Source organism: Hyalella azteca, unplaced genomic scaffold (assembly GCF_000764305.2).
Source record: "Hyalella azteca isolate HAZT.00-mixed unplaced genomic scaffold, Hazt_2.0.2 contig7679, whole genome shotgun sequence".
Lineage (NCBI taxonomy): Eukaryota > Metazoa > Arthropoda > Malacostraca > Amphipoda > Hyalellidae > Hyalella > Hyalella azteca.
Genome location: NW_025937798.1, coordinates 40519 through 53799, shown reverse-complemented (window position 1 = coordinate 53799; position 13281 = coordinate 40519). Strand labels below are relative to the sequence as shown.

General features: G+C 37.9%; 1 protein-coding gene across 1 annotated transcript in view; it reads right to left on the bottom strand.

The window, feature by feature from the left end:
- LOC108673099 (plectin) overlaps positions 1–6022 on the bottom strand; it is a 32948-nt gene extending 26926 nt beyond the window's left edge. Inside the window, exon 1 of the mRNA XM_018160884.2 lies at positions 4223–6022. Within this exon, the coding sequence (XP_018016373.1) occupies positions 4223–5925 (1703 nt within the window). The 5' untranslated portion in view covers positions 5926–6022. The remainder of the gene's footprint in view (positions 1–4222) is intronic.
- Positions 6023–13281: the final 7259 nt, after the last annotated feature.

The following is a 13281-nucleotide window of genomic DNA, read 5'->3' as shown; positions in this document are numbered from 1 at the left end:
ACAACCCTGCGTGCGGAAGATTAACAGAAAATGGAACTACAGACCACGCGATGGTTTTGCCCAGTTTTCCAGCGCCCCAAACGTGATGCATTAGCGCCACGGTGACGCCAATATAAAATTCAGTACGTGTTTGCGACATCGACCACCGGTACCCGAGTGCTTTTTCTTCAATTATTTTCCCCATGAGAAGTGAACGAGACTTTGTGACACAAGCCAAACCATGGTGAAAATATCACCTGCCGGCATCTCAGTACATGATTAACTGTCTTATAGTTGACACACACGATCGAGGGTTGTCGAAGAAGATGTGTTTTTCCTTTAACTCGCGAAAAGATCTAGGTCATTCACTTCTACCCTTACTGAGTTCAACTCATTATCAATTTTAGTATTGATTTGCATGATAGATTTTAGCAGTCTTTCATTGGTAATAAACTTCAGGAGAATAATGATTAGTTTATATCGTAAGGATATATCATAATTAATGATACTTAGGTATCGATTTTAAATGTGATGGTAAGAAGAATTTTTTATGTGATGGTAAGCGACCTCACCGGCTGGATGAGCATTAGCGCTACTTCGAAACATTTTTATACCTGAATATGACGGGAAAATTGTGCTGTCCAGAAGATATTCAGACAAATGATCCGAATGATCATCGGATCATTTGTCCGAAATATGCATCCGAAATGCAAAGTCATTTATGCTGTGGTACAAAATTGATTCCCCAACAAAACCCTAACACGTTGAATGCGGCACGACAAACCAACTCTGTCAGATGGCCTAAAAATGCCAAGTCTGCGAATAAAAAGGCCTATAATTCAAAATATACCAGTAAATTTATAGGTTCTGGGGCAAAAATGAAATTTTCCTCTTTTCCGTACTTTTTAAAATTTATATGAGGTAGTACTGCAATCATATATTTTTATCAAAAAACGTAATTAAGAAACTAAATCGCAGAATTTGTCAGAAAAAAAAAAAAGATCCTGCAACCTAACGGTGGGTCGTGACGCATTAAGAGGGCATGCCGGAGGCAAGCTTTGCCAAACTTCACACTTAGTTAATATTTCTTTCCGCAGGTAAGAACGCTGGAGGGGATAACAGCCTATGAAGTCAAGTGCTCAAAACCATAGCGCCGGATGTCCACAGCCACAAAATAAGCTTGCCAAAGGTAAGCATGACCATACTGCATCTGGCCAAACCTCTTCAGGCTTAACCTACACAAGTTGCAACATTCTCCACCCAAAACAAACCTGAGCGGACCTAACCTAACCTCATTGGCTGCAGGAAGTTAGAAATGCGGTCCAAGTATGCTGGCAGAGCCAGTCATTGGCTGCAACAAGGTTGCGAGTCGGGACAGCGTTAATGTGTTAGGCCAGAAGAGGTTAGGCCGGAGTAGATACAGCCGGATGAGGAACTGCCTGCTTATGAGCGAGCATGCTTATGCAGTAGCCTAAAACCTACGGCACTATTATCTTTCGGCAGTGTGTCGCTTGTCTGGAGTATGGTGTTCAAGGGTAGTCTGCGCTTCTAGCTCTGAGGCTGAGTAAAGTTAATGCATGGTGAGGCTGGGCGTTAGCTCCAGGGCTTATTTAAGAGTAAAATTTGCGGCCTACGGCTGAGCTCCCACGCATTCAACGTGTTAAGTTATGTCTGAACACAGTTCGTTGCCGTCCCTGATCAGATAATTCGAAGTGTTATTATGGCGTCATGAAACTGCATTTCAGATTACCTTTTGTGCCGTACTAATCAGCATTGATGGATATTGAGTTAATTACTGAACTCATCAGACATTGTTTTCCTTCAGCAAATTAAAAAAAATTCTCTAATGCGTGCTTGGACTCGTGACATTTCCGTCATGTTATATTTATTTTAGTTCATATATTTAGGCTCTTAGAAGAAATGGATATCACGCAGTAGCATACAAACGACTATTCTCTGTACTAGGTTATTTCTATGTTAGGTACGGGTGAGCTTTTAGCACGTAGAACAGCAGTCTTTTTATGGCAGGTCACTAACAGAAATGCAGGCCATGCCTTCGTGCTTCCTTCTTTTCTGATCGATGCAGCCGAAGTGTACCGAAGAATCTAGAACTTCACGGTAGTGACACGCTTGAAGCTAACTAGAGTTTGTTGACTTGGGGGCTATAGGCTTATCCATCTTGATCATTTGAAGGCGAGTTTAACAGGCGAGTGACTTCAATTTAATTTTTTATCTGATGGTAATTGACCTCACCGGCTGGATGAGTATTGACACATTTCGAAGCACCTTCGTACCCGGATATGACGGGAAAATTGTGCAGTCCAGATATTGATAGACGTTGATTGCCAAATGAATAATTGTTGAACTATAAACTGGCAAAAATCAGCCGTTCAAATATCAGAACGACCACCATGTACGTGGTAGATGACTTCTTTAGTTCACTCGGACAAAAGTGAAAAAATAATTTTAACTGATCGTCACCGTATTAGATGATATTAAAAAAAATAAAATTTAGAAGTGAGTGTGTGTGTCGTTAACATGTGTCGCCCAATATGTGTCGTTAAATCGTTCCGACACGCAGTTGGGCCCCATTCATCACTAGCGGCAGGAAAAACAACTATTTTCCATTTTCCGAGGCTTGATGTCAAGGGAAGGGTGACATTTTAAATGCGTTTCAATATTTCATCAGGACGCCGTATTGCTTATAACGCCGGACGCAAATGCCAAATCTTGGCCTTGCTCCAGTCTCCGGGAAATGTCAGCACCCAATTGTTGAAGAAATAAGGAATTTCGTGAATTTATAGCTGCATTTTAATGTTACTTATTGCCAGTTGTTTCATTGCCTACAAGCTTCCAGTAACTTATGATTCCATTCATTCAGCTCATTTAAACAACAACGATATTTCTTTATGCATTTGCTGTTGTCTCTTCGTAGAGCATACTAATATTATTCAGCTTAATAATTGAATTCCACATTTCATTTCCTGGTAAAATGTTAGGGCACGTGAAATTTGTCGTACATTTACGCTTGATTTGAATTTGCTTTTGAACACATCAATGACTCAATAACTCGTGTAAATTTTAAAAGCACAGCTGCGCCAAATGTTCTCAGGAATTTTTTACAGCCCGCAGTTCCGCGAATATCTTCCTGATACGCAGAGGTGTTCTTGTGCGCACATTCTTTCCACAAATAATTGAAGTCATGACGTGTTCACCATAAAATATTTCAAGAAAATTTTACAGTAAATTTACTTACCAGAATCCACTTGCCACTCAGTTTTTGGTTAGGAACTAAAGAATTAATTCTCATGTGTTGGAAGACTCTACTGTAATATTTTAATATCAATGGAATTTATTGTAAAAATGGCATTACTTGAAATGCATCCACGCAGTAACCTTAATAAAATTCTGGAACCAAATTTTATGTTATTTGTAGAAACAGCTCTGGAATTTTTTTTACTATAATATCAATGAAAACCCGGACAAAAGTGATGATAGTCTTGACAACTTGACAATAAATTGACCGATTCTTTAATTATTATGAGTAAAAGAATCCGTCCGTTTAATAAAATATTGAGCAAGCCGGTAAGCCGGTCGATGGCACTTTCGATACGAGAGCGGTCACGTAAGGCTACAGCACGGCAGGCCACGCAGCATGTCGGCACTTACCTAATTATTAACGCATGAAGCAGAAAGACAATTTTGTGCCTCTAAGAAATATAAACAATGCAAGAATCGTTTGAAACCCAAACCAAAGTAAGGCTTCATCTCTTGAGCGAATCGCTTACAAAAATAGATCGAAGAATCAGATGCAGTTGATATGCTACAGCACTATTAACGAAAATAGTGAATTTCAATTTTGATTCTTTGCTTTTTGTCTGTTTTAGTAACTCGTACATATATTTTTCTAGCATGTTAAAACTTAGGTATCATTGACTTTTCAGATACAATGTATCAAAAGCCGTTCTCGACAGACAGCGAAGCGACTTTTCGAGTAACACGTCTATCCACAGATACCTTCATGACTTCAAACGCAGAATACTCCTGACATCTTTAATTATTACATGAAAGTAAGATGAAAAATATTCGAAATGTTTTGATAATTATTTTACCAAACAGGAAGGGGCAAAATGCTATTATTCACTTGACGGCAGTTGAAATAACTGGGATCGTTCTACAAATTAGCAACATCCTGCAATCACGCGGTCGAAAAGTTTAATTTGGATCGATGAAATAATCTTACCTTAAATTAAGACGAAACGACGAATTTGGATCGTTGTCCCAATGACTGAGTGTTGCTACTCGCTGGGATCCTCCAGTTTTCATTTGTAATACTCGAGGTTTTGAGCTGTGCATGTAGACGTAGACTTTATCTTCGTCTGGCACCCAAACCTCTGTCCCAGCTTCGTCTGCTTCTTTATCGGGTTCTTCGACGAGCGGCGTAGGCTCCTCAGCCGGCAATTGAACTCTCTTGTGTGGAGCTTTAGGTCGCCTTAAATGTAATTCGTCTTTTGATTCGGAAAGGAAATCCTGCACACGTTTTTCGACAGGATGAACGTATTTTCTGTTTGTCACTGAATTAAATTTGTCTGCAGAACTTCCTCCAGTACTGGCGAAGTTAATATTTGGCGCCGTATCAACGTCTATGCCAGCATTCCCAGAATCAGAAACATTTTTCCTCTGATGTTTGACTCGTCTTTTTCTTTCTCCTGCAAGCGATGACTTGGCTTGTGGAGCAGCGTTCCTCTGTGAAACTGGTCCGACACCCTGGCGTTGAAATATAGATATGCGTTGACCAGTATTTTGATTCCTCAGAAATGAACGGACGCCACCCTGCCCCAACTTCGGTTTCGCGTCGCCCGAGTTTTCTTTAACTTCTGTTGAGCCCGCCTCTTCAATGGTATTTTCTCCTTCAGGTTCTTCGCCTTCAGCTGTTGAATCATCTTTCGCTTCAGCTTCGGCTTCGACTCCTCCATCATCTAGAGCTTCGCCATCAACCTCAGCATCAGCTTCTTCGTTTTCAACGGCAGCTACCGCCTCATCTTCTCCTTCAGCCTCAGCACCAGCTTCTTCATTTTCAAGTGCAGCTCCCGCCTCATCTTCTCCGTCAATCTCAGCACCAGCTTCTTCATTTTCAACAGCAGCTTCCGTTTCGTCATCTCCTTCTTCTCCAGTTATTTCTATTTCAGCTTCATTTTCAACCGCTACATCTGCTTCATCTGTTTCCTCCTCAGCTTCAACTTCAGCTTCCCCTTCTTCGTCAGCTGGAGCGCCTTCTTCGGCAAGTTCTTCTTCAGCGGCAGCTTCAGGAGAATCTTCATCATTCAAGTCTGCAGCCAAATCATCTGTTATTTTATTTTCGTCAGTATCATCCACAATAGTGCCATCGGTTTCGCCGATACTTCCTCGGCCTTCGTCAATTTCATCCATTGGGTCATTTCCATTTTCAGGGTCTTTTTCTTCGTCGGCCACTTCATCTTCATCGGCAGTAGGATCAACCCTTTCTTCGTCATTGTCGACGGTGCTGTGTATACCCTCGTCAGTGCTCTCAGCAGATCCAACTCGTCCTTTGAGGGGATCAACATCCAAATCCACCACAGATTCTTCGGTTGGTTCGTTCGCAGCTTCAGCTGCTTTCCTTGCCGCCTCCTCTTCTTTTTGCCTGCGACGAGCTTCGCGTCGCTCCTCCAGTCTTTTTTGAAAGTTGTTGCCACGAATCGTGCTGCTGTCCGGCTTGTTTGGGTCTTTACGCCGGCCTCGTGGATTACCGGCCCTGCTTTCTGGCAGCGGCGGAGGAACTGAAATGTTGCGGCGCACGCGGTTACGGCGGCCTTTTCTCCCTTCAGCTTGTATAATTGTGGCTTCTGCACCACCGGGCATCGTGGTGTGATCCAGCGTCCTCAAGGATGTTAGGGAAGTTGGGCGATCATGCACTGCTAAATCCATGGCGTTAAGTTATTTCATTGGGTATTTTTGACCATGAACCCAATGCTTGAATCTCGTTCACTATGCAAGATAGAAAACTGTCAAATATAGTATTCTGTCGAACAAATTAAAATTTTAAATTAATTTTTAACAGTACAGATCATGTATAGAGCCAAGGAAATAAACTAGCTATACATCTGAACAAATAGAAACCCACTGACACTGACACATAATATCCTGGTAAAATAACCTAGAATTTCTGAAACTAACTAGAATTGCTAAATACCATTTTACAGTAACTTAAGATATCTAAGCCAGGTACCTAACTTTATTAACTTGGTATGCATAAAGTTTTTTATTCAATAATTTGTCCGTTCGTAATTCTCAGAAGAAACAGTTCACATAACTCCATTCTATTTGTCCATAAAAAACAACGTTTCTCGACGAATACAAAGCTAAGAGTGGAGCACTGAATACAAAAACCTCATCACGTATAGAAGAAGCAATGACGGGAATGGTAGCACTCAGGTCATATTAAGTGACACGGTACCGGTGGCGTTCGCCGAAGTAAAAGAATCAATAAGACATCGGAATGCTCATACGAGTATAGAAGCTGTGATTATATGTAATAAACCCTCACTATAACTACAAGAGCTATTTGGTTGTTTTTATAATTTTGTGGTCCTTACGAATAAGTGTGAGGATATAATGTAATATATAAGTTCGATAAATAAACATTTCACCCTGCATGTTATTGAACCCTGATAGAACAATAAGGTTCATAATTTTATCAATTTTATTTGTTCCGTCCATCGATCTTCATGCACTGCTCTAACATTCAGTCAAAATATCAAACCAATCTATGCTGTACGTTCCAAAATGAAGAATAAGTCACAGCTATTCAGCACACGTGGCTCACACGACACAGTCACGTAGCACTGCAGGTTGTGGTGCCCTGACTCGTACTGGACGGCAGTCGATGGCACCACCGCTGCCAGCCAATGAGCCGCGCTGCCCAGCTCGCACTTCACACCGGCTGTGGTATGTGCGTCTGCCGCTCTACCGTTTCATGGATACCAGGTGACCTCTAAACCTTCACACACTTTATTTCGGGCTGAATAACCCATATATGATGTTCTAGGAATTTAATCAGTGAATTTGGTGAATGCATTTCATTCTATAGATTTTCAGTTAAGCCTACTGGTTATTAACTTGTATATTTCTTCCCGTTTTACAACGGCTTTGGTTAACGATTACGTCATGATAATATTGCTCTGATTCACTCTTTACATCATCTGTTGAGGCAGACGAATGGGAAATTTGAAATAGACTGGATACATTGCAGTCTAACTTTAAAAGTAACGAAGCTTGAAATTAATGAACGATTTCGACCTCCGAAAATCTTTTGAACATATATAAACATTCACAGTCCTCGTCAGAAAAGTTTTTAAAGTATTTAATTTAACGATTTTGTACAAAGAATGTAATCAAAATCTAGTGGTGACCGTGAAGTTATTTTGACGTGATCCTAACAACACGTCCTCGTTCCCGACGAGTGTCTTCACTGGGAACTATCCCCTTTTCAGTTACAAAAAAATATTCTAACAAAAATGTATATCTATCACAACTGCATCCTGAGCCAAAGAAAATGATTACTCTTGCAACGCTCGGAAACGTCATCTATTCTATATTTTGCATCATTAAGATTATTAGGCGAGTTTTGCACTCTTTCTTTGTTATTACACCTCCAAGTACTAATTTACGAATAGTTTAAAAATACTAGTATGTTTGAAAGCCGAAAGAAAATACTGAATAATCTGATACATACTTGCCGCGTGGTAGTTTAGATATTTTTTAGGCGGGAATATGAGATAATCATTAACGAAATAAGTTCTCGTGATGTGCACTCAATCAACTAAACCATCAAATACTCTCTCGATATAAAAAGAAGGGAATGTTTAAGCAAAAACATAATGTTAGTTAACTGACAGTCTTTAGGCATTAGGAACAACATTGTAGGCTAGAAGAAGAAATAGTTTGAGTGCGAAAAGTTAGCCAAACAACGCTGTAAAGGCATGGCTTGCAGCGCTAGGCACAACAAAAAAGTTAGGATGTAATGTTATCAATAAACTCAAGGTGAGAAAATATTCGTACGCGTATCACAATTTATTATTAATGAGGCGTTCATAGCAGCATAATCGTATACCTTTCGTAATCAGGACAATTGCATGCTATTCAGTATCAGGATAATCCAGAGCCGTTCTCTAACAGTTTATTCTTGAGATGAAATCTAAATGATATTTAGTAGCAACGTGATAAATAAATTCTTCATGATAGTCAAAAACAAGCCTGCAAATGTATTAGTAGCACAGATACCTGCCCTCGCAGTCCATAATGTATATTAAATGTGAAAATATTTACCGTGGACTTTATAATAATATCAGGCCTGTTTTATTCATAATGCTGTATATAGCTTTCAAACTAAATAAAAATAATTTAATTCGACATCCTAATTCCTATTTTATACAATTATCACTTTGTTCGAAAAAAATCAATAATACATATAGCAGAATGAGTCGTCTCTTATTCAAATTACTTTTCATCTTACATTAAAGACTTGGGCCAAGAATTAATTTGCTAAAATTGTTCATCTTGCATACAGTGTTTTAAAACAAATGTGATAGATTTCAACTGTATCAATTGTGAGTGTGATTCAAAAAATTAAAGTAGAAGAAATTTTCAGTAGAATTTAAATCATTCATAACACAGGTTTATATGAATTACAATGTCAGATCAACCGTAATATTACAGAAGCGAACGTCGACTTCACTTAACTCGCTGATTAAATGATTTAACAAAAAGTAATTCTTGCATCCCTCCCCAAGTCTATCTATATTTTCTTACTGCGTTAAGTAGATATTATGTAAATTTTACGCCTCGTGACGTTCAACTTTGCACATTGATTGACAATTGAAATTATCTGTACAAAATTCATCTGGGAAAACCCTTGGATCTCGGGTGAAACGACATAAATACAAAACTACCTAAAGAAATAATGCTCGGGTGATTACAGTTTACATTTTCCTCGTGCAAAACTATCTAATGAAACATAAACTCATTTATTTATCTTTACTTGATATTTTATTGTTAGTGGTTTAATATATTTTTAAATAAATCCAAAGCACTTTGATGAATAGATACTCTTAGCGCGCGACTGTTGTAAAAAATTGATGCAGCATTCATTCTTTTTTCTCAAAGCAAAATTTTCGGATACGATAATTTTGGAAATTTGAAGTTGATAATTCCAATTTCGTGGAAGTTGATACTTCCACGAAGTAAGTTGATACTTCCACGAAGTATCAACTCTCGCTGTCGAACATAGATCGCGATTATAGCGCCTACTCGTACCGCTTAGAGGACGCATTACAAATTATTCACACAATGAATTTCAGACAAAAAGTGTGTCAGGCTATAGAGAATGTATTACTGACAGGTCGATTGTATTCAAGGCCAAAAAGACCAACAAGTTCTGACAGTGAAAAATCCGTGAACTTCTTCGTGCGACGTTCGTCTGATGAATCAATGTTCCAGAGAATGACTCACGCATGAGTAGAAACGCATGAGTTTAGGCAACATGAATACAGAATCTAGTTATAGTTTTTCTCTTGCACTCGAGTAGCATAAAATTAATCTCGACGCATCAACCGACACATGTATTCCTACTCAATAAAATTGTGTTTCCACACATTGTGTTGTTCCATGAATAAAATTATGGATATATTTGTTAAACTCTACTAACGGCAACTCTAGTTACTTGTTCCATAGCTCAACTAACATTATATTTATTAAACCCTTTCTCTACTAACGGCAACTCTAGTACCTTGTTCCATAGCTCAAATAGCATTATATTTATTAAACCCTTTCTCTACTAACGGCAACTCTAGTACCTTGTTCCATAGCTCAAATAGCATTGTATTTATTAAACCCTTTCTCCACTAACGGCGACTCTAGTACCTTGTTCCATAGCATGAATGGCGATGACGACGGGCTATGTGTACAAAGAGAAAGATATATAAGAAATATCACGTTAGCCTCCTTCATTTGAGTACGTAAGGCAGGTATTAGGTATAAAAATTATTTGTTACTGTGGTTAGTCAAATGAATATTTCGATATCAGACTTTTATTCGTAAAATAGGCTTGGGTTCAGGGAATGCCCAAAAAATGAAATTATTACATCAAATTTAGCTGTACCGTATTTAAGTTATTAGTGATAAGTGATTGAAAAACTATTTTGTTACTCCTGAAGTATTCAAATGAGAACTGTAGAAATTTCTACTTGGCCAAGGAAGCATTTACTCTAGTAACGCAGCAGGAAGTAAACGCATAAATTGGTGCTTTTCCGAAAATAAAACAGTTTAAAGAGCCTGGGCAAATGTGTGGATTTTTATGTCAATAAAACTTTACTCTGGCTTCTCTCATGATAGAAATTAAACAGGTTTGGCCATTTTTTCTTTAATTAACGAAAAGCTTATGAAAGCAAATGCCTTTATTACCGTCAACTTGGGCTGCCATCGGAAAATTCAAAAATTTATGAAATTATTGGAGTGCAAACAGGTACAACAAGTTCTTTGGACCTCGTTACAAATCACTTAAGCAAAAATATTGCCTAAATATATAACTTGAACATATTTTGCAGGAATTGAAATTTTGTCTGGAATTTAAATTCTGCTGATAAATAATGCTGGGAAAGCTAAATTAAGATGTAACAATAGATGATATAACCCAAAAAGAAAATTGTAATAAATGACACAAAGTGAATTAACGTTTGTGGTATGTTAAACAATTAGAGAAGGCAATAATAATATGTAAAACTGAACATCAACACCTCATAATAGTTCGTGAAAATAAACTGAAATCAATAAATGTTCGTGAAATGAAAAAAATAACAGTTTTACAACGATGCGAAAAGACAAAGAAGCCCGACACGAAGAATTGGTAACGAAGGCAAGTTAGCGTGTTGGAACGAACAGCAAACAGCAGTTATAGAACTGGATGTAAGATGGAACCAAAAGCCGTTCTATTGTTAACAACGCTAGCGGCTTCAATGAAGGTCAGGTTCAATCAATGAGGCTGCGTGATCAGAAGCTCTATGCGCACAAAGAGCTTCAAAAACATCGAGCTCTGCAGTCCATTTGATGCATTGAATTTATGCCGCCACACTCGCTGTTATGCACGCTAATGTAAACATGGCACTTCAGAGGTAAAAAAGGATCTAATCCTGATACTTTTCTATGATCAAAAAGAACTAATAAGTAAAGTATTTAAAAATTTTCTTCAAGTACCTTAAAAACAGTTTGCATACAAAATTTCATATTTTTTGAACCCACGATCCGAAATTTCGCGTTTCATGGACGTCAGAAAACAATTAAGTATTTCTTACTATGATCATTCAGCACTAAAACCGTTAATTTATTGACTGTAGGTATTTATAAAGCCATTAAATCGGACTATATAAAGACAATAGCAGCGGTTATATTAAATCGACTTATTGCAACTAAGACATGTCTTGTAATACTTTGCCACAAAAATTCATTTCTGTCTTTAAGACCCAATAATCGTGTATCGCATGTATCGTAGGCGAATACATTATATTACAGGCGTGTAACTGTAGGCTGTAGCATACTCACGAGGAGGCAAAGAATATAAGCGAGGATACCTTGGTGGGCATTTTCTTCAAAGCCTTTCGAAGAAAACGTGATTTTCAAGATATAATATTCATTTCTGAATCGCTCGAGAAACATTTGTACACACTTTTCTGAGCAGTCAAATATGCCAGCTCCAGAAAATTTGAATTCACTTCTTGAATTACCACACTTAAAACCAAAGTAGGGAAAGTAAATAAAATACTGGTTGTTAATACCGTAGACTTTCTATCGATCAAGAGCACTGCCATTGCATTCTTCAAACGTTAAGTGTTGGACGAATTAAAAATACAGAAAATATCCATAATTACAATGTAATCAAAATATTATAGTGTGTTGTAAGATTGATAAGATCGGCCTTACAATCTCCAATTCAGCGCCACTGTGTGAATAAGCTATGTAATTTATTCATAATTTGCAGTAAGCATCGACTGCTATTACTGGCCTATAAAACGTAGATTTAAGCTTGTTCTAATATTAATTGAGATCTAATGGCACACAGAGTTTCAGAAATTATTTATGAACAACGTTTCAGAGCACGTAAATCTAGAATATAAATAAGCACTATAAAAGATAAAAGATGGAGCCAAGCTGTTGTTTACATTTCTATCTTACTTCATAAAGTTTGTGAAATAATATTAGGTAGTGGATTCAAATCGCTACTTATTTAGATTTCACGATATAATAGTATTTTTATATCACGATCGTTTTATCGATACAGATTATTTAGGAGCTAATATTATCCTGCTATATCCCCGATGAAACCTGAGCAATTGCACAAAGAATCAGCGTGAGTAAATTAAAAAATTAAACCTTGTGATATAAGTAAATCAAATCATCGGATAATCGACACGAAATGTAGATCTATTAAAATTAAATAAGCAGACTTGCAGGCCGTGAGTAAATATATTCATTGCAACAAGACGTGTATTAAATATGGTGAGCCAATGGCGCGATATTTTAAGACATTGTAGTGAAATTAAACCGTTTCGTTATAGTAGGAAATCGTCTTGTCTCTTAAAATAATCCGGCAATAAATTGAAGTTGTCAACAACACAAGACTGATCCTTGCTAAATCAAAATGCTCTATAAAAATTTTGCCAGGAAAGAACAACTCAATACATCTGTCAGCCTCAACCTTCCGTCCTATAAATAAAAAAATATCATGTCAAAATTTATTAGTTTTGAAATCCTATCCTAAATAATTAACTTGAAAACGAAAACTAATCAATCGTATATTTTTGTGAACAAAAATAAAGACACAGCCAATTATACGACGTATTACAACGGGAAATAGGAACTATTGTATCCATGCATATTACAAGCGAATTGAACAATGATGGAAGGGTTACAATTAAGCTAAATAAAGACATGATTTAGGGTAAAAACCCTATTCGCTGGCATTGTCTAAACTCAGCAGTTGGAGTTGCTGTTGGACACAGGCCACTCTTACTCTGGCCGCCAGCACCGTGGGTCAGCGTTCTTACGCGTCCTAGTAATAAGAATTATTACCCTGACAGAACTCCTGTTACCCTGACAGAACTCCTGGTACCCTGACAGAACTCTTGCTACCCTGAAAGAACTCCTTTTACCCTGACAGAACTCCTGTTACCCTGGCAGAACTCCTGGTACCCTGACATAACTCATGTTACCCTGACAGAACTCCTGTTAAAC